This window comes from Chenopodium album, chromosome 12 (assembly GCF_948465745.1).
Source record: "Chenopodium album chromosome 12, dcCheAlbu1.1, whole genome shotgun sequence".
Taxonomy (NCBI): Eukaryota; Viridiplantae; Streptophyta; class Magnoliopsida; order Caryophyllales; family Amaranthaceae; genus Chenopodium; species Chenopodium album.
The window spans coordinates 37,197,309-37,220,429 of NC_137845.1; the positions used below are offsets into that span (position 1 = coordinate 37,197,309).

General features: G+C 39.5%; 2 protein-coding genes across 2 annotated transcripts; both read right to left on the reverse strand.

Annotated features, from left to right (window-relative positions):
* Window positions 1–10,896: 10,896 nt before the first annotated feature.
* On the reverse strand, window positions 10,897–11,319 carry LOC145571140 (putative mitochondrial protein AtMg00310). Its single transcript, XM_081630219.1, has one exon. It carries the CDS (start codon window positions 11,317–11,319, stop codon window positions 10,897–10,899), a length of 423 nt encoding a protein of 140 aa, XP_081486345.1.
* Window positions 11,320–14,732: 3,413 nt separating this feature from the next.
* On the reverse strand, window positions 14,733–20,530 carry LOC145572354 (cell number regulator 8-like). The gene is made up of 3 exons (XM_081631332.1): window positions 19,071–20,530; window positions 16,625–16,824; window positions 14,733–15,278 (listed from the first exon to the last, which is right to left on the reverse strand). Exons 1-3 carry the CDS (start codon window positions 19,420–19,422, stop codon window positions 15,036–15,038), a joined length of 795 nt encoding a protein of 264 aa, XP_081487458.1. The 5' UTR covers window positions 19,423–20,530; the 3' UTR covers window positions 14,733–15,035.
* Between the last annotated feature and the right edge of the window lie 2,591 nt (window positions 20,531–23,121).

Sequence of the window (23,121 nt, forward strand, 5' to 3'; positions counted from 1 at the left end):
TTGTGCCTCGCATTGGTGTGGGCCACAACCAAGTTAAGACATTACATGCATGTTCACACAGTCTTTGTAGTGTCAGGAATGGATCCTCTCAGGTACTTATTCGAGAAATCCACGCTTAACGGACGCATCTCAAGATGGATAGTCAACCTAGCCCAGTTTAATGTAAGGTTCATGCCTCAAAAGGCTATTAAAGGATATGTAGTCTGGGACTTCTTAGTGGACTTTCTAATAGAAGATTCGACACCAATACACGATAATGAATTTCCAGATGAAGACTTAATGGTCACGGAAGATGATACCTGGACTTTATACTTCGATGGAGCCTCAAACCAAAAGGGATGTGGCGTAGGAGTCCTATTAGTATCACCTAAAGAGAAGCATGTCCCAATTTCAATAAAGTTAGATTTCGACGTTACCAACAACGCCGCAGAGTATGAAGCATGCGTGGTAGGCCTCGAAACAGCTTTAGCATTGGGTGTAAAGAAACTTCGGATTTTCGGAGATTCTTCCTTGATCATCAACCAAATCTCCAAAAGATGGAAAGTAAGGAGCGAAAGCTTAGCCCCTTACCAAACCTATCTGGAAACCCTCACCGATCAACTGGAAAAGGTGGAATACACATATCTACCTAGAGAAGAAAACCAATTTGCCGATACCTTGGCAAGACTAGCCTCAATGGTTAGGATTCCTAAGGAAATTGAGCAAATGCCTCTAACGATAGAGAAAAGACACAAACCAGCATATATTCAAACTATAGAGGATGATGAAACAATCCGAGAAGAAGAAGAAGAAGAAGAACCATGGTATACCGACATACTCAATTATGTCACCAAAGGAGAATACCCTCCTCATGCTGACAAAAGAGCAAAATGAGCTTTGAGACTTTTGGCTTCCCAATACGTACTCATAAATGATGAGCTACACAAAAGGGTACCTAAAGGTCGAGCCCTATTATGTGTAGGCAAGAAGGACGCTCAAAGAACTATGAAAATGGTCCACGAAGGAGTATGTGGAACACATGTTAATGGCAAAATGCTAGTCCAAAAGATAATGCGAGAATGATATTATTGGACTACCATGAATAGGGATTGCCATCAATATGTAAAAAGATGCCCTAAGTGCCAAATTTATGCAAACTTGCAACATATTCCTCCATCCCTTCTCTACACTTACACCTCACCATGGCCATTCTCAACATGGGGAATCGATATAATCGGAAAGATCACACCTCCTGGAACAGGAGATCACGAATACATCTTGGTAGCAATTGATTACTTCACAAAGTGGGTAGAAGCACAATCATATGCTAAACTCACTGCAGAACATGTATCATTCTTTATCGAAAGGAACATAATTTGTCGATATGGAGTCCCACATGAGATGATAACCGACAATGGAACTCACTTTCAAGCTGAATGTGAAGAATTGTTACAAAAGTATGGTATTCAACAACACCATTCTTCCCCTTATAGACCTCAAGCAAATGGAGCAGTTGAAGCAGCTAACAAAAATTTAAAAACTATCATCGAGAAAATGACAGAAAATTACAAGGATTGGCCTGACAAACTCCATTATGCACTTTGGGGTTATCGCACGTCAATTCGAACGTCTACAGGAAACACGCCATTCGCCTTAGTCTATGGAATGTATGTCGTGCACCCTGTAGAACTAGAAATACCTTCACTACGCATTGCGTTAGAAAGTAAACTCGATAAAGCTGAATGGGCTAGAGCACGGTACGAAGAGTTAATTCTACTTGATGAAAAACGACTAGAAGCTCTACATCGTACCCAATGCTACCAAACTCGTATGGCTAGATACTTCAACAAAAAGGTCAAGACAAGAAACATCAAGGTTGGAGAATTAGTACTAAAAGCACTAAGGAAGAATGTGTTGGATCCAAGAGGCAAATTCAGGCCCAATTGGTCCGGACCATACATTGTCAAAACAATCCTGTCAGGAGGAGCAGCTCGGTTAACCGACATGGACGGAAATGAATTCTCAAACATGACCAATCTTGACCAACTTAAGAAGTACTACCCATAATTGCTTGAGTAGGACACTCAAGAGAGCTACGTTTGGCCTAATTCCTTAAGAAAGGATACGTAGGCAACTCTTAAAAAGGGTGCGGCCACTTTAACTTTAAGTATTTCGCGTCCCAAAAAAAAAATTGTCGCCAGACGACAAGCGTGTCGCCAGGAGACAAGGAAAAATTTTTGGCGACAGACTCGTATGAGCGACGCCAATTTTCTGCGCATTCTGGAAATTTTTTCGACTTCCGTACTTGAAGAAATTTTTCGGAAAAAAATTTTAAGTTGTTTTCATTACTTTAAATGAACAAATGTAAAGTTAATTTAATTAAAAAGCTGAAATTGCATTAATAAGTAAATAAATTACATCATTGATAGAATTTAAATAAAGCTTAAAAAAATTAAAATTAACTTAACATGTCCAATAAATCGAAGGAAAAGCAATACTCTAATCTTTCTTTTCGTTCTTCATCCTTTTCCAATTTTTGTCACAGGCTTCTTCTTCATCCATCACTTTTGCTAAGAGACTCCATTAGAGGCTCTACATTCGATTTTAGTATGGATAGTCTCTCCCACAGCTAAAACTCCATGCTTCTTCTCTACCCAAACCTTATTTTTTGAAGAGTCCACCTTTCTTTTCCCTTTGTCTTTCTTAGCACTCTTCTTTTTAGGCGTCACAGGAGTCTTAAACTCAACTCTTTCACCTAGGCGTTCTTTAGCAGGCATTTTCTTGTCACCAAGGTGAGTCTTCACATTGGTCTTCTCTATTTTGGTTCGGTCCTTTTGAGATCTACCAGTCAACCATTGCTTCACATCATTGGACAAAGAAGGTGGAGCCTTGTGGGAAATCACTTTCCTTAAAGGCCTAGCACACCAATACCCGTCAAATCGCTCAACTTCTTGTGCAACCGGGAATTCATAAGGGCGACGAAAATCTCCTGTAGGAATGGTTTAAGCAATCCCATATTGTCTCTTTACTCTGCAGGGATAATAAAAGGTCAATTTTGACAAACTAGGAAGACGACAAAAGGGTTGGGTATTACAACCAATCATCTTTTCAAGCTTCCACCAGGGAATGACCCATTTAATGGAGAAGTCACAACAGGCAAACACTTTGCCCCACTCATGGCGACCCATCTTCAAGGAGAAACGCTTCTTTCGTCGAACAAAGCAATTGGGGGTATACTTGTCAATATTATCAGGAAGACTAATCAATTCTAGTCTCTCCATGAGCCACATCTGTAAAAAAAATCAATGCACTTAATCAGTATTGTTATACAAAAATATATTTTTAATTTCTATAATTAAGAATATTATTTTTCTACCTGTAATAAAATTGGAGAGCCTCGAATAGGTGCTTCTGGATTCTTTTTCAATTCATCAAGACTAAGCATAGTCTCTCCAACAATTAATGGCATTGGATTTCTCCCAGATTCGATTTGTTCTAGCACAGATATTATAATTTCTTGACCATCATTATTTTTACCATTAGTAAGAAAATATTGGCTAAGCATGCAAAAGAGGAAAGCTCTTCTCCTATAGACATGAAAAGATTCGGAGCGTGGTCTATCAAAATAAAAACGTGCAAATTCTCTTAAATCAACATTATTACCATGCACTATGTTTTTTAGATCTTTACCCCTAAGGTCAAGGAAACGCTCATAATCTTTGTAATAATACTCACTCACTGAAGGCATTACCACAAGATTTAATGGAGGAAATCCTAGAATGGCACCAAACTCTTCTGGTAAAGGGCAAATTTCATCATAGCCTAATCTAAAACAATGAGTATTAGGATCCCAATATTCTAAGGCGGTATGAAAGAAATCTATATCAAGATCTACCCCCTTTACACCATAAATACCCCCCATATGAAAAAAGTCGAGTTCTTTTCTCTCCTTAGCAGTTAAAGAACGACACCACTCACGATTGAAATCACAAAAGCTCTTTTTAATTAAAGCCATGATTAATTTCTTGAGTTAATCTGTTCGAATTATACTGAAATCGGCAAATTTGGGGGCTATTTATAAACAATTTTTTTGGCAGATTTTGAATTCTGTAAGGATTTGGAAAACCAAGTCTGTCGCCAAACGACAAGTTTGTCGCCTGACGACAACTAATGTCGCTTGGCGACAAAGCTTGTCGCCTGGCGACAAAAGGATACGCGTGGTGACAACGCGTCTGAGCAAGCGACAATTACGCGCTATGCAACCCGCGTTTTTCTGACTTCGATTCGACTTTGATTTTGCATATTACACCCTGTTCTTCAATACCCTCATACAAATCCATTCCATATTACTTTTCTTCCTTTTTTGATTAAATTGAGCTTAGGCTTATTTTTGGTCGACATCATTTTATTTTTCATTTTTTCTTTTGGGGGAGAAAGTCGGATACCCTCCATTGATAATAAAAATGACGGAAACTTTTGCGCAAAAATTAAGTCACAAATGCACACACTCACACTCATATGCACATAAAATGAAAAAAAAAATAAAACAGGCTTAATATAAAAGTTTGTATATACAATATGAGTCATATAGTACGAAAGACAAAGTCCTATGAAGTCAAAAATAAATAAGGTACAAACTATGGCGCCGGAGGCCGTAAATGATGAGGTACGCCCATCATATCAAAGAACGTTGTAGTCCGGGGTGTATGCTCCCCACCATCTCCTGATCCGTCAGTCGGCGGAAATCTTAGCTCAGGGCCAGTCCACCCAGGCTCACCCATCGACAACGGTTGAGGCTGCAAGGGCTGTTGCGACGACGAGCCCACCTCGTACGTCCCACCACCCATCGAAGGAGCCGATGTCGCACCTCCTTGGCCCGCCGGCCCAGCAAAGACATCCTCAGGTGAAGAAGCCGAGCCCTTGGTCGGAGCTGCCTCAGACCGACCACCTCAACCGGTATCAGAAGTGTGGCGACGCCTTGAGCCAGATCTACTCGGCTCTCTCCTAACCTCGGGTCTCGACCGAGTGCGAGGTGAAGGAATAGGCTGTCCCTGCAAAGGTAAATCAAGTCAGACACTAAGGAAAGCATATAATGAAAAAGAAAGATAAGAGAGATACCTCCTCAACGTCATTCCTCCGACAGGTAGCTCGGTCCCGTAACCTCACGAGCTGGCTACGAAAGGCGTCTATACACCTCGCCATCGTTGTCACCACCTCGCGAGAAAACTATCAAGGGAATAATGTCAGTGATAATACAGAACAAATACAAAAGCAAGAAAATAAGATAAACTCACCCGAGTCTGGTGACGAGGAATGGAGCGCTCCACAAAACGCTGATCCTCAGGGGCTGGAGGAATCATCTCCTCGATCGGTCCGAACGTGCCCTGGTAATAGATCGACATCCTCGGAGGGACGAACTCCCTAGGCCCAGCCTGATAACACAAAATTCAAAAGATTAGAATTCACTTGGGGGCTACCTAAAGGGAAATAAAAGCTAAAGCATACCGCTGCCTCCTCAGACAAAACAGGGGCCGGCGCTAGCAAAGGCAACAAGTCACCCTCATAACTCTGCCCTAAGTGGACATGAGACCGCCAGGGAGTTCCAGGAGACGACCGACTCGCGCAGTCACGCATCAACACCTCGTGAAACATATGTTGAGGCGGGCAAGCGGGAACGACGAAAACATCTGAGGAGTGCTGAATAGCCACCCTCTCGCCAAGATACACTATAGCGTCATACGTCCCCTGAAAGTAACGACGCTCGACAGTATATCGCGCGGCCAGAGCAGGTATAGATAAATCAGCCCATGGTCAGTATACCACGTCAGGCTCCTACAAAACAGCTATGTAAGATCAATGCACTCAAAAAAGTAATATAAAAAAAACAAATGTTCACGAGAACCTACCGAGAGGATCAAATCTCGAATGCGTGCAGTCTCGACCTGGCCAGCACGACCTCCCTAACCAGCGCCAACGGGAAGCTCGCGAGGTGAAGGTCTCACCAATGCAAGCGAGGGGAAGTACTCGTAGAACCAAATCTACATAGATAAAGAAAAGTCAGCAAATGCTTGCACAAGTCTAGAGCTAATTTCAAAAGGATGGGAATATACCTCTACGACCCTCCAGAAACTGGAAAGTGCGACCTCTCCAAACAAGGCCCTATGACGGCAGGAACGTCGCAGGCCCAGAAGAAAGTCAGCATAGGCCAAGCTGGCCCATTCATACATCCCGACTAGAGAAAGGTCGCGAACAGCTCTTAGGTAGTAGAGGAGTACTCGACTACCCTTGTTAGGAGAAAAGGTCGCTGACAGCAAAATAAGAACAAAGATGCGCACTCGTTGCTCACGAGTGGTCGCATCATCTTCAAAAGCCGCTACTAGGGTAGAACGGCGGATGCACCGGGAACTAAGTTGTCCCGGCTGAGCCTCGGCACGGGCTCGAACAGCAATCGGACCCAATAACTCTAAAACCATCGGTGAGTAGACAGTAATATCACTGTCAAAAGGCAGCGGGGAAGAACGAAACTCCAGACCTGTGATGAGACTGAAGTCGGTAGGAGTGACCGTCATCTCACCCCAGGGAAAGTGAAAGGTGTTGGTAGTGTCCCAAAAGAACTCCACCAAAGCTCGGACAACGAGGTTACCCCCATCATAGGAGTACATGGCCTGAGTAGCCCGAAAGAGGGGAGTCAACCCACAGGACTCCCAGAGCTGTCGCAACACCTCGTCTCTGCTGAAAAACACTTTATATAGCGTACCGATGACGTTGTTGCCTGAACCATGACTGCGAGTCCTCCCGCTGATGAGCCCGCGTCGCACCCGCTCGGAAATATGGTGCTCATGAGAAAAGAAAAGAGTGTGCTCATCCCACTCTAGAAGAGGTCCAAGTCTAGTAGTGAGGTCCTCACCCTCGCCGACGGGCTCGTCCTCCTGGCGTACGTCCCTCGACTGAGAACCAGAGCCGCGTTGCCTAACCATGCTATATTATGCAAATAATAAAGAATGAAGCTCTATGGTATCTAAGGTTCGCCTAACCGCATGATACTATGTTCGCAAAAATGGGGTACGTAGTACAAAAACAGAGCACAATTTCAACATGAGCATAATTAGCATTTTCAAGCAATCAAATAATTTCTTGCAATACTATGACAAATATTGTGACAAATTGTACAAGAAGATCTAGTAAAAACATCAAGAACAGATCACATTGTTCTTCACGACCTCAAGAGGTCCAACAATGGTGAATCGCTCATTTCTCCACCAAGTTGAGTCAAACAAGTCTCAAAACACTCCCAAGGCAATGCATAAACATAATCAAGCAAGTTCAAGGCATAAAATTCAGCAAAAGAAGCGAATTAAGCAAAAACATGTTCGAATTTCCGGAAAATTCGTGAACAGAGAACACACAATTCAGCAAAAACCGGGTTGAGTTTTAATAAAACTTACATGGATAGGGAAAATAGATGGAATGAGCTTTGATTTGCAACAAGTTTGAGCGAATTCGGTTGAGAATTGAGCGAGAACGAGAAGATCGAAGTTCTTGAGCGAATGCGAAAAACAGAACAGCAGCGACGGAAACTGAAGAAGAAAGGGAGGGTATTTAAAAAACCCGACTCTGTCGCCAAACGACAAGTTTGTCGCCTGGCGACAAAGTCTGTCGCCTGGTGACAAGAAGAAAAAGTGACGAAAAGAATTTCTGGCTAGCGCTGGAGCGGCGCCAGAGTACTAGGCTCCATAATATGGTTATGTGAACCTCATGCAGCAATTTCGGGTTCCTAGATACGCCAGTTAGCCCCTTTAAGAAACTTGACATAATTTAAATGATCGGCTCGATTACGGTTAAATCAAGTGATCGACCTGATAAAAAGATCGTCTCACTTAGCTTAAAAGCGCCTAAACATTGGCTCATTACAAGGCACCGACATAATGGTTCATAAATAGCAGAGGCACCTACATAATGGTTCATAAACAGCAAAGGCACCGATGTAATGGTTCACAAGCAGCAGAAGCGCCGACGTATTGGCATAGCGGGAGCAAAGTTCAAGGGAGCTTTAAAAGATCAACAGGCATTGGTCTTCGGTGTTATTCTTCGGAGTATTGTCGCAAAAAATGAAGATGACTACAAGCAGAGTTATCTTCGATCGTATTCCCTAGGATGAGGAAGATGGTCACAAAAAACTGAAGATGGCTACAAGCAGAGTTATCTTCGATCGTGTTCCCTAGGATGTGGAAGATGATCACCAACAACTAAAGATGGTTACAAGCAGAGTTATCTTCGATCGTGTTCCCTAGGATGTGGAAGATGGTCGCAAGCGGCGGAGAATGACTACAAGCAGAGTCGTTTTCGATGAGATAGGAGGCAGCTACAAGCAGAGCGGTCTTTAACAAAATGCAACAAATCGGTTACCTTTAGAGACGTGTGCTCGACGGTGTAAGATACGCGTTTCTTAACTCTCTTATCTGTTTAACTAACGCTAGTTTGCAGGTATTGGCGTTACAAGAATGATTTAGGATCGCAGAACGTTCTGAATCATTCTCCGTCCCTATCGCTACTTTGACTTTCGTTTTCGAAACTTGCGTTTCTCCAAACTCAGTCAAAGTGGGGGCTTTTGTAGACACCCAAATGTGTCTCCCCAAAACCAAACCCAGTGATGAATACCTTTTGAGTCGAATGATTATCGAATAAGGTGAAAGTGTGAAAGGTCAAGTGTTGCGATTAGTTTTCATTAAATTCTTTCTTTCTGTTTTCGAAAAAACAACTCTATTTTATGAAAACAGCCAATCCAGTTTAGTTTGGTCCACGACAAAGGTCCAATAATAGTGTATTTGGATGGGGCTTGCAAAGAGCTTTCCAACGATATATTATAAGCCCAATTCCGATGAATAATGAGGAAGTTATGGCCAAAATACTAAACTGGGCCCGGTTTGATCTTTACATTCGGCCCGATGATCTAGGGGAGGGCCCAATGTTAATTATTATTCCTAAAGTTATTAGAATTAATTATAGTCTTCTAGAATTCTCTAGAAGGTTCTCTTTAATCCTAATAGAATTAGAATTAATAATTATATTTTGATAAAATTGTATTTGGAATAAAATATTATTTTATGGAAAATACGATTTCAGTTTTCATACGGACTTTACAAATCGATTTTGATTCATATGTGGACACCGTGTTGAAAGCGCGTAGAAGTCTAGGCTGTCGCCAAACGACAGGCTTGTCGCCACGCGACAGACCCTGTCGCCTGGCAACAAGGTCGGTTTTGCAGCGACAGCGTGGAGTTTTATTCCTTATCAAATTCTACCTATTTCCGGACTGTTTTCTTATAAATAGGGTCCTGAACCTCCGTTTTTATTCATTCACAATCAATAATCATCTACAATCCACAATCAATCATCTCTCATCTTTCTCTCTAAAGCTAAAAGCTTTCTCTCTCTATTCTTTTTCTAAACCTTCCCTCAAACAAAATTCCGCATTCACGAGATCTAGAAACACCTAGCCAAGTTCGAAGTTGCCTTCGCCCTAGACGTGAAAGGTTATAATTTATGAGGGTTTAGTCCCAAATCTCTATTCCCATTATTTGATTTAATTGTTTGATTTTATATTTTCCTTGAAGTTACTAATGCGTGTATTTTGTTATTAGAAAGAGGTACGAGGCATCCAAGTAAGTAATTTAATTGTTTAATTGATATTATGATATAAAAATCATGCTTAGATTGTTATTTCGGTTCCTAGTATCATGATTAGGATGCTTTCCTTAGTATGATATTAAGGGTGATTTGCTTATATCAATTATGATTCCTACGATGCTTCCTATTTTCTTTCCTAATAATATCATGTTAGTATCATGTTAGGGCTAAAGCTTTGATCTTTATTGCTTAGTGACATGCTAGGGTTTGTTATTAATCTTGTTAGTATTATGCCTAGGATCTTGCTATTAATATTATGCTTTAACATGATTATGATAATTATGATTATTATGATTGTTATTATGATTATGATTATAATTATGATGATTGTTGTTATGTTGCTTGATATATTTATTATTGTTATTGCTTGATCACGCACTCTCTTGCAGGTTTAAAGGGAATTTGTAATTGTAATCACGCTTAATAAGATAATTAATAATCTTGTTTAGGGTTAATATGATTATAATTCAAGTGATCGCCAATAATAGTTTTCTTGTGCATTAAATTCAACCAACATAGTTAAACAGGTTTAGGGTTAACCTATTGTTTGCATGTTAGTCAGAAAGCGCACATGAATATGAGAAGAATGAAGTAGATGCCTATTTAGGGCAGGTTCAATCCCTTTTAGGTTGGATTTGTACCTTCATCCCCGAACCCTATTTGGTTCAAGACCTTTTGGAGTTGACGATCTCCTGAATCGTTAAGGGGTGTAATCTTCACCTTGTGAACGGTTTACAAGTTCCTAAAACTTGTTGGCGACTCTTTTGCTCTAGCTTCCTTCCCTTTGAACGCCACCATGCTTAAGTGTATGATCACAGTGGGGTTCAAGCTTGGGGTTAATGGCTTGAAATATTCCCTACACTTCTAACATCAATTTTCCTTTTCGCTGGGTTATCGTTGGTAGGAAGGGCATTGTGAATAATTTTCCACACAAATAGCTTGCGCATTGGCCAGATTGCAGAATTCCAAAATTTGAGAAGGTACCATGTTTATGTTCATCACTTGATTTTCCTTGCATGAACCAATATCCCGATTTCAGAGAGTAATTCCTTGCATCATTTTTTTTGAGCTTAGGAAAGGATTTCCCTTGCAGAGAAGTGAGGAAACCATTTCCTTACAGTAAGCAGGACACCAATTCCCATTACTATCCATCAGGTCAGCTACCATAATTGGCTTGTTTATTTCGTCATTAGTAGTATGTTGCCTCATTGTAACTCTCCCAGAATTTAGCTAAGTATCCCCCTCAATGGAAGTCGATTTTCCATCATGAACAACTCTTCGAAGCCCTCCTTGCATTGTATTAATGTTGTTCAGAATACTCCTTGCACCCCAAGACACTGAACCAGGCATTCGATTAGTCCTTCCTTTGTTAAACCAGTCCTTGTTGTACTGAGCTTCAAAAATTTTACCAACCTGCAACTGAGGGTTAGAATTCATTCTCCAAGCCTGTTTAAAAACCAAAGCTTGGTTCAAGCTTTGTTGTCTCAGACCTAGCCCCCCACTGTGCTTGTGAAGTTCGAGGGTGGTTGCTTTCCTCCAGTAAATAGGTTTCTTCTCCGAAGACGAAGACCACCAGAATCTGAGAATGATGGAAGAGATTTTTTTCAAAACCTTCTTTGGCATGAGATACGTGCTAAGAATGTGGCTGGTCATAGCCACGAGAATTTCATTAATAAGCACCTATTTGCCGGCTTGGGAAACATTCAGAAATTTCCAAGAGGATAGCTTGCTTGCGACTTTATCTACAATCTCCGTAAACACATTAGTAGTCCTACCATCCACACCCATGTGGCACCCAAGATAGGTACCCATTTTCTCCTTATCTTTTGCTCCGAGGACTTTCTTGAGGATCTTTTTGAACTTAGCAGGCATCTTCTTCGAGAAGATTACAAATGATTTGTTGAAGTTAATTATTTCTCCCGAAAAAATTGCAAAATTCATCCATCGTTTTGTGCATAAGGCTAGGTTATCAATGGTTGCTTCAAGGAAGAAAAGGGCGTCGTCTGCAAAAAAGAGGTGGGAATTAAGAGGGGCACCTCAGGCAACTTTGATACCTTTGATATCTGCTGTATTTTCTAGAGCTTTCAGCTTTCTTGACAAGGCTTCAATACAAAAAATAAAAAGATAAGGGGACAATGGGTCCCCCTGCCGTAATTCTGAGCTGGGGATGAAATTCTGTAAGAAATCGAGGAAACACATTGCATTATCCATCGTACCCATATTGGTGGAAAGTTCATTTGTTTTAAGACTTCTTCGAGGAACTTCCAACTGATTCTGTCGTATGCTTTGTTGAGGTCAACTTTGAAGATGCTTTCGAACTTCTTGCCATTTGATCTGCTCTTGATCTTGTGAAGCATTTCGTGGCCAATGAGACAGCTATCAGTAATGGATCTCCCGGGAATGAACGCATTCTGGTTATCTCCCACCAAATCACCTATAATGTTTCTGAGCCTCTTAACTAGACACTTGGAAATGATTTTATACGAAGTGTTACATAGGCTGATAGGTCGGTACTCGAATACTGTGGTTGGCCTCTGCACTTTAGGGATCAAAGTTACAAAAGTTTCATTCATTTCCTTGAGAAGGTGACCTTCTCTGAAAAAAGCCCGTGCTGCATTGTTGACATCAGCTCTTACCAGGTCCCAATTTTTGCTGAAAGAAACTAGGAGGGACACCATCCGGGCCTGGAGATTTATGTCCCTTCATACTAAAAGTTGCTTGTCTGACCTCTTCAGGGGAAAAAAGTTGCTGAAGGATAACATAATGCCGGTAAGAGAGTTTCGGAATATGATTTTTCCAGTCATTTCAAGTCTCCTGGTTCCATTGTTGTTGTGTACCTGCACTAAGCAAGTCTTTGAAAAAGTTAGTAAATTAGTAAATAAAGAGTGGATTTCTCTGTCATCAGAAATACAATTCCCATTATCGTCCATCAACCCTTTGATATCATTTCTAGCTTTCCTTACAGCTGCACATTTGTAAAAGAAAGCAGCATTTCTAGAAAGAAAAGAAAGATAAAGTAGAGTATAAGAGGGGGGGATTTCTCTTCAAATTTAAAAAAAAAAAAAAAAAAAAAAAAGAAAAAAAAATCGGTTTAATGTAGGTATATATAGATTATTTCTAACATATTTAATGAAAGGGGCACACCATCATCTCACCCTTTGCCTTATACCGAAGTACTTGATAACCTCCACCCCTCGCCCTATGGAAGGATCATTTTTTTAATACGATTTTTATTAATATAAAAATGGCAATAAAAAATGGAAATTCTCTTTGGTAAAAATGGAAATTCTCTTTAGCCCCTCCCATGCCGGCGCACCGGCCTCCCCCTCCTCCTGAACCAAAAGCAGCCACCTTTCTCACCAAAACCCCAACCAGTTCAGCGATTCAAACACACCATCAATCACCACCACCCAACTTGCAACCGTACAGCAGCACCAATATTTGCGACAAATCCGCAACCACCAGCCAACCACCTCCCCATCGCCGTTGCGCCTCACGTTCCCTCATAACCACCACCCCTTCCCCAAATCTCCCTCCCAAACAATCCCTCAAAATCTCCCCAATTTGAACCTCCAAAACCCTAATTTCTTCCTCACAATTTCGCTTAAATTTCTGCAATTCCTCCTTCAAATTGTGAGAATTTCCTCCATGTTGTAATTGAATCATAAGATTATGGTTTGAAGGCAGCGTTTCGAGCTCGATTTTATGGTTTGAAGGCAATGTTTCGGGTGGCAGAGGTGGGGGTCAATTTGGGTGGGATTCGAGTGGGAGGACAAAGGTGTGGGTTGTGTGCGACGGGGAAAGGGAGGGGGTCTGGGTCACCAACGGGGGAGGGGAGTGAGCTCCGGTGTGATGGGGCACCGGGAAAGGGGCTGTTGATAAGGAGGGGTTGGTTGGCTTTTTTTTATTATTTTTTTTTATATAATATAATTATTTAAGTGTTAAAAAATAATCATGGTTAAGGATTTGAATTAAAATAATTATTATGATTGGTAACCAATAATACAAGTTTACCCTTTCCTCAAAAATAAAAAAAAGTAATAATACAAATTTACAAGGATAATAACAATTTTCACAATTCACCATTAAGAAAAAAAAAATCATAGTGTTACCAAAGAAAATTTCCCTATAAAAATTAAGATGTATGCAATCTGCAACTTTTTCTAATCCTTCTAATCCTTAAATGTATGTATAACGGTGGAGGTGATAGATGTAACCAGACTAGCAAATTTTTAATTTATTTACTCTGTATTAGTTTAATAATTTATTTTTTCCCTCGAGTATAATCGTCTTTTCCTTAGGTTAAACATTTGTGCAATCTACTAGCAGGGCATAGAGAAAGGGAAGGAGATTGCTGCTACTAGCAATTCTTCTAGCTGGGTTGCTCCTCCACCCGGGTTTGGGAAGGTCACCACTGAGGCACTGATGGTGCTTGGATTTCGATTAAAAATGCTGCTCGAGGAGGTTTTGTCAGAAGAGAAGATGGTTCATGGCCTCTTGTTTTTTCAGGCAAATACAATGCATTGACTCCACTTGCTGCTGAACTACTTGCTGTTAAAGAAGGAATAACTGTCGAAACTGATGCTTAGTCTCTCAATGCAATATTTGATACCATTGGTAGAACCTTGCACCATGTAGCTGCTTTGAATACTGAAGTTGCAGAGCTCATTGAGTTTAAGGCTATGGAAATCAAACACATTAGAATGGTGAATAACAACATGACTCGTTAAATCGCTGCTCTAGGTATTAATATGGCTGTGGGACAAGAGACTATGTCATTGTTCCCAACTGCATCAAAAGGCTGTATGATTAAGAAATGGGTACAAGCACACTTCTGCTTGATCAGCGTTCAAATATGAACTCTCGAATCATTACATGTTATATACGTATATTGGTGTATTATTAACTATACTTTTGCTACTGCTTTATGTTTTTATTTCCTGTGTAATATAGTTAAAATCCTAACATCAAACTTTCTCTAATGTTTAAAGATGTTATCATGTTAATGCAATGTGGGAATATAAAAAAAAATAATAAAAATATTATATTTTTGCAATCTAGGAGCGGTAGTTAAAAAAATGCAACTTTATCATTAAGTCCAGAAAAAACATAATTTCCCTAAAAACAAAGGAAGAATGTGTGTATTGCAGATTGATAGTAAACTAAGATGGAAATTAAACTCCACATAATACACAAACCACTTCCATTTTCATGTTTCTAACATCACGCAAAAAATACTGCACAGCTGCTTTTTGCAGGTCTATTAAACAGAATCGATCAAGTATAGACATATCAATTATCCGCCAAAACAGAAACATCATGTATAGACATATCACTAACAATGTTCAGGGAACACTATGAGAGTGCTTTCATGGTTGATCACGACCAATAGCCTGTCCCCCAGGAGGAGCCATAACCAGCACTGGCTGAGCATTCAAAGCAGGGTGTGGCAGCCTTCGACGAATCTCCCGACCTTCCTGGCAGAGTGAGCATGGATGACACAGGACATGGGTGAAAATGTCACAAGCGGATTCCAACTGTTCACGTTGCATCTCATCATCAAAAACGCTTTCAAAACACCCATAGTTTCGTGCTAGAGCCTCGCAATTTCCCTATTAAAAAATCAACCAGTTGATTAGTCTAAATGTGGGTGGAAGATCAAGGGCCTTAGATTCTTCAGCTGAAGACAGGTAAGTAGAGGCTTCAAATCATTCAAGAGACATTGAATAAGAAGCAGAATAGCAGCTGACCTATTGTCACAATGAGTGGTGGATCCTAACACCTATACTCCTATATAATGCATATACTACTTTGACCAATACTTTCCAAAATTAAATGATAAAAAAAAAAAAAAAAAAAAAACACAATAAGATTGAAAATGTACTTAGGTGGAATCGAAATTGCTACACAAGACTACCAAAATATAAGAGGATAATTTCATCAACACCAACCAAACCTCAAGCCAAAGCACAATACTCTCACATTAAATAAGAGTTTGGGATCACATGTCCATGTTCTTTGCCCATGTAATTACACTACATGATTACATCCTTAATTACACACAGCACCAAATGCAACAACCTAAATATGCATGTCAGCATCAAAATGACCATTATATTGAGGACCAAACCCATGAATGTCAAGCAAGGGCTTAACACATTTCCAACAGCTTGTTAAAGGATGTTGATTAATCCTATTTCCTGTTTAACTTCTTGTCAAAGAAGTTTGAGACATAAAAGACAAAATATTTGAATGCATAAAGCCATAAATCTAGTGTCTGTTTAGATTAACTAAGGCTTAGATGTTGTTGAACATCCATTTTAGTTAATGAACATGCATAAATCATGTTAGCTGACCCCAAATCATTTTGGAACTAAGCCTTTGTTGTTGTTGTTGCTGTTGAACATCCATACACATAAATTTAATAGAACACAATATTCAAAAATTTTAGGGCTACGGTTTCATTGACAAAATTTATCAGGGAACATTAAAAAAATGCTGTCCACTTTATGCCCATATCTCCCTTCCAAAGAGAAGGAAAAAGAATGATTCAAAGAAAGGTGCCAAATAAAGACGCATACAATGACTTGTCAGTAAATCATTTATATTCATCAATGGAATCACTTTCCTAGATGAGCTACCTATATTGATCTCACTAAAATACATTTTAATGAGATATACCATTGCTTTTTAGCTATCACCAGTAAATGGTGTCTCCTATCAGGTCACAAATTGGTAGTAAATTGAGCTACAAAATATCAAGAATACACTTCATATATCCAAAATGCACAAGGCTGTGTCCAATACACTGAATCTCCAATTTGTTTTTCTAACTGTTGGAAAAAGCCAAAGGCAAACAAACCAGGTGCAAACAAAGTTGGACTAGTAATTATGCACAAAAGAATGGTATTAAAGTAGAAAGTAAGATATAACAACATCATTGACTAAAAGAACTTGCCTCAAGATTAAAAGTACGACGAACAGCAGTACGGCTTGTATATGAAAAAAAAGGAGCCAAGTTCCACCCAAATAAGGAATTTCCGATCAGGTACAGAGCAGCATAAGACAAGCAATGATTAGAAAAAATCCCCGTGGTTGACGTCAGCCTTTCGACATTACTTCCATAGAGAACACATGGTACCACACTTCCAAGAAGACCTGAAAATCAAAATATTTGGCAAGTGTAAGAAAAGTATCACTCACACATATATGCTTTTGCACAAATTAACTAAGGCATGATACGAAACCTGGATAATAATGAGTGACCTCAATAAAGCCCGAATCAGAACCCAAAAATGTATAAATTAATATATATATATGGGATAAAAACTTGAACTAGCACTCATTATCTGTATTGTTAATGGTTTACAGAGTCTCAGACTCTCAGCCAATGTTTACTCCATTACTCATTCAGGCAAACAGCCAGTCAACTTGTACAGGAATTGTTTACAGATCAAGTTCTATTCAGGTTTGATACTTGTTAATTAGATAAAAACAAACCATGATATTTTCCAGTCAAGCTTCCCCTTAACTACAACCTGAAACTATATCATCTACAAGCTTGATCGTGTCAATTAACCAGGAATTGTTTACAGATCCAGTTCTATATAGGTTTGATGCTTGTGAATTAGATAAAAACAAACCATGATATTTGCCAGTCAAGCTTCCCCTTCACTACTACCTGAAACTATATATCTACAAGCTTGATTGTGTTGATAAACAATACAATACTTCCTTATTATCAAACAGTCACAAGATTCCTATCATTGGAGACAGCCAAACCTTCTCTTGCAAAAGCAAATTTATAGTATGAAGGAGAAGAAATGTTTTAGCGAAACTGGATGAAATTCTTTACAATGCGGTTATGCGGTCAAAATTTAATACCATGCATGAACCTTATAAAAATATTCTTGGCAAGCATATACATTTATTCCTAGTTCAAGATATTATATCATTGTAATCACATGCATTGAATCAAAGCACGTCACCAGAGAGCTCTTGGCAAGGGGACCTAAGGATATGCCAATATGGTTCTAAAACAAAACAAACGACAGTAATAGCCAATTTAGTCAAATTTTAGAGAAAACTGTTGGCAGGAAGTGTATCATGGAAAGTTCTTTGAACCCATGATCTGGAACTATAATTTGCAAAAGTAACTTTGTACTTTTACGGGCTTTCCTTTTAAAGATCTTTTCAAATCTAGACTTGAAACTTCTTAAGATCCAATAGCAATTGCATATTCACTAGCAAAAATTAGTAATCAGACAAAAGCACAGCAAAAGCTAAGACTACAGTCTATAATGCTTTTGACTCCATCAATAAAAGCAATCTCTCTTCCAACGTCATAGATTTAAATTCCACATAAGAGCTTGAACTTTAATTGAAAGTATGTATTACTGGTAAAACTATCCCAAACGCCACGCTTGGGACAAGGGAAAGGGGTAATAAAGTCTTCCATAATGAGGCCTGTGTGGAGGCAATGGTACTTGGAAGAGGCAGCCGCGGGTTCTTATTACAATCATATGGGGATAATCAGTTACACTGGGAACGGGTAAACATCATCTTCATTTGAAGGTAATGGACTCCGAGCATAAATCTATTTCCTATCCTCCCTCTCATTCTCTCGTCCACCAAAATTACTAACAACCACCACGACCTCCTTTCATTAAAAGCATCATCATTCAACTTCTAATACGAAAACATATCTAATAAAGCAGCTAATTTTCCTACCAATGCAATTTAGGTGTAAAAATATCACGAAAACAGCATATAGCTCCAGAAAAAGCTAAGATAGCACGCAACTCCGAACACCCTCCATACAGATCTATACATGGCAATTGATGGTTTCAACATAAACCAGAACCAAATTTGTGTCATCTACAAATGGTTATATGACGTTCAAGAAACAATGTCAACCCATGTGCATCTACAATTGATTATAATATCATTAATATGACATTCAAAAAATTATTAAGCTGCGAAATTTTTTTCTAAACGCAGATTACGCAATCCCCATTAATATGACATTCAAGAAATTGTAATTATTTCTACGAAAAATTTCCTAAGCGCAGATTGCGTAATCCCCATTAAAAGAATTAAGAAATCTCAAATCTCTCTCCATGAATCAATCCAATTCAACCAAAAATCATAATCAAAATTATCAACAAATTCTACCCACAAAACCCCAACTCGACGCATGATCAAATAACTCATAAACAAGCAACAAAATCAAAATTAAAATTAAATTCCAATTCAACCAACAATCACAAGCTTAATCCATATCTATCAAAATAATCAACATTCTATCTACAAAACCCCAATTCGGCGCATGATCAAATAACTCATAAATAAGCATCACAATCAAAATTAAATTCCCAAAATCAAAAAAAGAAAGAAATACTCACAAACTTCAAGATCACTGCTAAAAAACTCATCATTGCGACCAAGACAAGAACAAAGCTCAGAATTCCAAGGAGTACGGCTCATCATAGGTTGACCAACCACATCCATAGGAATACCATCAGCAGACCAACCGTAGGTTTCCGCCACCTGAGGCTGAGATACCTTGGGAACAGGTGGTTGATTCGATGGCGGAGATGGAGGAAGCTTTGAATCATCAATTGGGTTTAATTGGTTGTTGTTAGTGTCGGTGGTTTGTAACAAAGGGCTTGATTCTGATTCTGGGTTTGATTGGTTTTCGTTAGTGTTGGTGGTTCCTATCAGAGAGGTTGATTCTTCATCTGGGTTGTTCGCCATTGTTGAGTTTTCAAGAGAAATTTGAAAGAGTTTTTTTTGACGATAAATTGTGAAGAGTTAAAACTAGAGAGAACGATGAACAAAATTTATAAGCGCCGCGTAAATTTAGGTGGAAGTCACGAAGTGGCAGTTTGATTTGATGCGCGGATTTGGGACAGATGTGTCAATTTGGGTATTTGAGTCGAGTTTGGTTAAATCGGGTTGTTTTTTTATCTTTAAATTTGAGTCGTATAAATTTTTGTGATAAAATAAGTTGATATATAAGTTTAATTTTTTTTTGGGTTGGTTTTGGATGGGGTAAGTTAGGTAGGATATTGTGAAAACGGTGAAGGAAGGAGTCATAGATGATGCAATTGAATGGGATGACAATAGAGAAGATGACGAGGATGCCCGAATTGAACTTGCTCTGGTAGGAAAAATTTGGACGAACCGTAACATCAATGTCAATGCTTTATTGCAACAATGAAAGGAGTATGCCAATCGAAACATGGTGTTGAAATTTGGAGCATTGGAAAAATATGTTCATGTTCCAATTTCATCATTGGAGGGATAAACATAGGGTTTTGGAAGATCAACCTTGGCACTTTGATAGACATGCTCTACTTTTCGGAGAAACCACTAATTCGATAAAACCCTCGGAAACTCAACTTCATCTTTTACTAATGTGGATAAGGGTTTATAATCTTCCATTAAAGGGGAGGTTGAACCTTGGTAACGTTGAAAAAGTTGGTAACAAACTGGGCATCTTTGTGAAGATGGATAGCGCAGCGCAAGTTAGAATTGACAAGTCTATTCAACTCCGTGTTCAAGTGGATGTGCACAAACCTCTTGTGAAGTCGATGAAGCTAAAGTTGCGAGTAGGAGAGAAGGAGAGCTTTGATGTAAGGTATGAAAACCTCCCATTTTCTGTTTCTTTTGAGGTAAGATGGGTCATGGTGTGAAGGATTGTGAAGATTATAGGGATACTGATGATCCAGTTGTTTTGTATGGGGCATGGATGAAGGCCTCCCCTTGGAAGTATAGTATTATTTATAGGAGGGAGGATGGAGTGGGTGATGGAGGAAGTTGTGCTAAACCTTTGTTCTTTACAAAACCCAAGCAAAATGCTGAGAAGCAAGGTCCTAGTGCTAAAGTGGTGGAGGTGATTGACAAACTTGAAGGGGTTGAATTGGAAAGTATTGAACTATGCAATTACCTTTTAAAACAAAATAACAGTGATGTTTTTACTTTTTGTAGTGGAGAAATAAATAATAATTGTTTGGTGGAAAAGGTAGATGGGGGAAATAAAGGGAGTGGTGGTAAGAAAGGGGTAGGCAAAAGTTGGAAGTGACAAAAGAGAGATATTGACCATGGCATCTGTAGTGATGTGGTTCTGGCAGGTGGAAAAATGAGGGAATGTGAGGCTGATAGTAACCAGTTTGCTGGGAAGTTGGGTGATACGAATGGAGGAAACAAAAAAAGAGCTTTATCTTAGGTTGATGAAAAAGTGGAGAGCCTCACTTCTTGGGCTCTCGGTGATAAATAAGCTACATCCTTTCTTGGAACTGTAGGGGTTTGGGGAGTACCGTTACAGTTAATGTGTTGAAACGCATTGTTTGTACTCTTGAATGTCCCCAATTAGTGTTCCTTTCAGAGACTAGATTGAAAGCTTTTGAGATGGAAAAAATTTTTAAAATAAAAAATAAAAATCAGTTCGGGGGTTATTGTGGAGTGTGTGAGGGAGAGGGAAGGAGAAGAAGGGGGTCTTGCGTTGTTTTGGAAGAATGATGTTGTGGTGACTGTGAACTCATATTCTCAAAATCATATTGATGCATGGGTTGGTTCGGTGACTCAAGATGAATGGAGATTTACGGGGATTTATGGCTACCCCGAAGAAGAGAATAAGTATAAAATCGGTATGCTCCTTGAGAGTCTTAAGGACTCAAATGATGTGCCATGTTTGTGTAGGGGCGACTTAAATCTAAGCTCAATTCTTATGAAAAAAATGGGGGTAGAGATTTCAGTTTCGAGGAACTAGAAATACTCCGAAATGATGTAGAGTTTTGTTAGTTCAAAGACCTTAGGTTTATTGTACATGACTACACATGGACTAATAATCGTGGTGGAGTGGAAAATATTAAAGAAAGGTTGGATAGATTTCTTGCAAACCGAGCTTGGAGAGACTTGTTTATGGGTTCCTTTGTCACTCATCTCTCGAAAAGGAGGTCAGATCACTTACCCATTCTCTTATGTATAAAAGACGCAGTCCCGAAGCAAAAGAAAAAAAGTTGTACCGTTTTGAAGAAATGTGGCTCCGAGACGAGAATTGTGCCAATATTGTTTCGGGTGCTTGGGAGCGTGGGGGAGACTTATGTTAGAAAATAGCCTTTACCTCTTCAAGGCTAAGTTCTTGGAGTAGGGAAAAATTTGGTGATTTTGTGAAGGAGTTGAGTGCGTTCAAGGCTCAAATGAATCATTTAATGGGTGAGGTTCAAACGAGGAGGTGATTGCACAAATGAGAGATTTGGATGATCGAATGGACGAGCTTGAGAGAAGGGAAGACATATATTGGAAGCAATGAAGTAGACAAGAGTGGCTAAAGCATGGAGACAAAAATACTTCTTTCTTTCATCACAAGGCTAAGCAAAGGGAGGCAAGAAACAATATTTCATACATTAAAGATGCTGCTGGAAATGGATATGTCGAGGAAGAGCAAATTTCAGAAATTTTTGTGAAATATTTCGAGGACCTCTTTAATAGAAGTAGTAACATTGAGACAGAGCCGGTGATTGAGAAAGTTGATCCTATTATTGATGATAGACAGTACACGAGCTTGGCTGCCCCGTTTAATGCCGAAGAGATTCGAGTTGTTCTTTTTCATATGCACCCTACAAAGCCCTCCGGGCCTGATGGTATGTCTACAATCTTTCAAAAAATTTTGGGACATGGTTGGGAATGATGTAGTTGGAAAAGTGCTTGATATTTTAAATAATAATCGGGATATAGGCTCTATTAATATGACTTATATTGTATTAATTCCGAAAAAATGAGTGTGAATATCCTGTTGATTATAGGCCTATTAGTTTGTGTAAAGTCCTGTATAAAATTGTTACAAAAGTGCTAGCTAATAGTTTGAAGTTAGCTCTCCCTTTTATCATTCATGAGTCGCAGAGTGGTTTTGTTCAGGGCCGTTTAATTACGGATAATGTGTTGGTGGTGATAGGAATGGTGTCCTTCGAACAAGTGTATTATTTCGATAGAGGTTTCAGAATTATTAGAAAGCTAATTATTCAGTGAGGTCAAGTGATCGGAATGCCTAGTTGGTGGCCGCTTCCGATTAGTGATATTAATGTATAATTAATATTACATCTTAATCTTGACTGAACCCTTTGGGTTACACCCAAGCAACTAACGATCCGATACGACGAATTAATCCGGAATGAATTAATGAGTCACTCGAGTATTATGAACAAAGACATCGGATTCCGAGCTTAGAGGGTCGGAACCGAATCTCAAAAGTCGAGCCAAAATTTAGGAATTGGCGAGACGGGAAAATGCTTCAAGTAACAAGTAAAAACCCTAGCCACACGAAAGGCTAGGGAAGCGCGCCAAATAGAAGCACGCTACATTGAAGTGCACATGGCAGCATGCCATGTGGCAGCGCACGTGGCAACGCGCCACGTTGGCAGCGCCATGTGGCAGCGGGGCGCGGACCTGGGT

What these genes read in the sequence shown, in the direction of transcription:
- LOC145571140 (XM_081630219.1), bottom strand. Translation starts at nt 11,319, where the DNA reads ATGACCAGCCACATTCTTAGCACGTATCTCATGCCAAAGAAGGTTTTG.
- LOC145572354 (XM_081631332.1), bottom strand. Translation starts at nt 19,422, where the DNA reads ATGGCGAACAACCCAGATGAAGAATCAACCTCTCTGATAGGAACCACC. An exon ending in TAGCAGTGATCTTGAAGTTT is followed by an intron (nt 16,825 to 19,070) that starts GTGAGTATTTCT and finishes TTTGATTTTCAG; the next exon opens with GTCTTCTTGGAAGTGTGGTA. An exon ending in GTCGTACTTTTAATCTTGAG is followed by an intron (nt 15,279 to 16,624) that starts GCAAGTTCTTTT and finishes ATTTTTTAATAG; the next exon opens with GGAAATTGCGAGGCTCTAGC.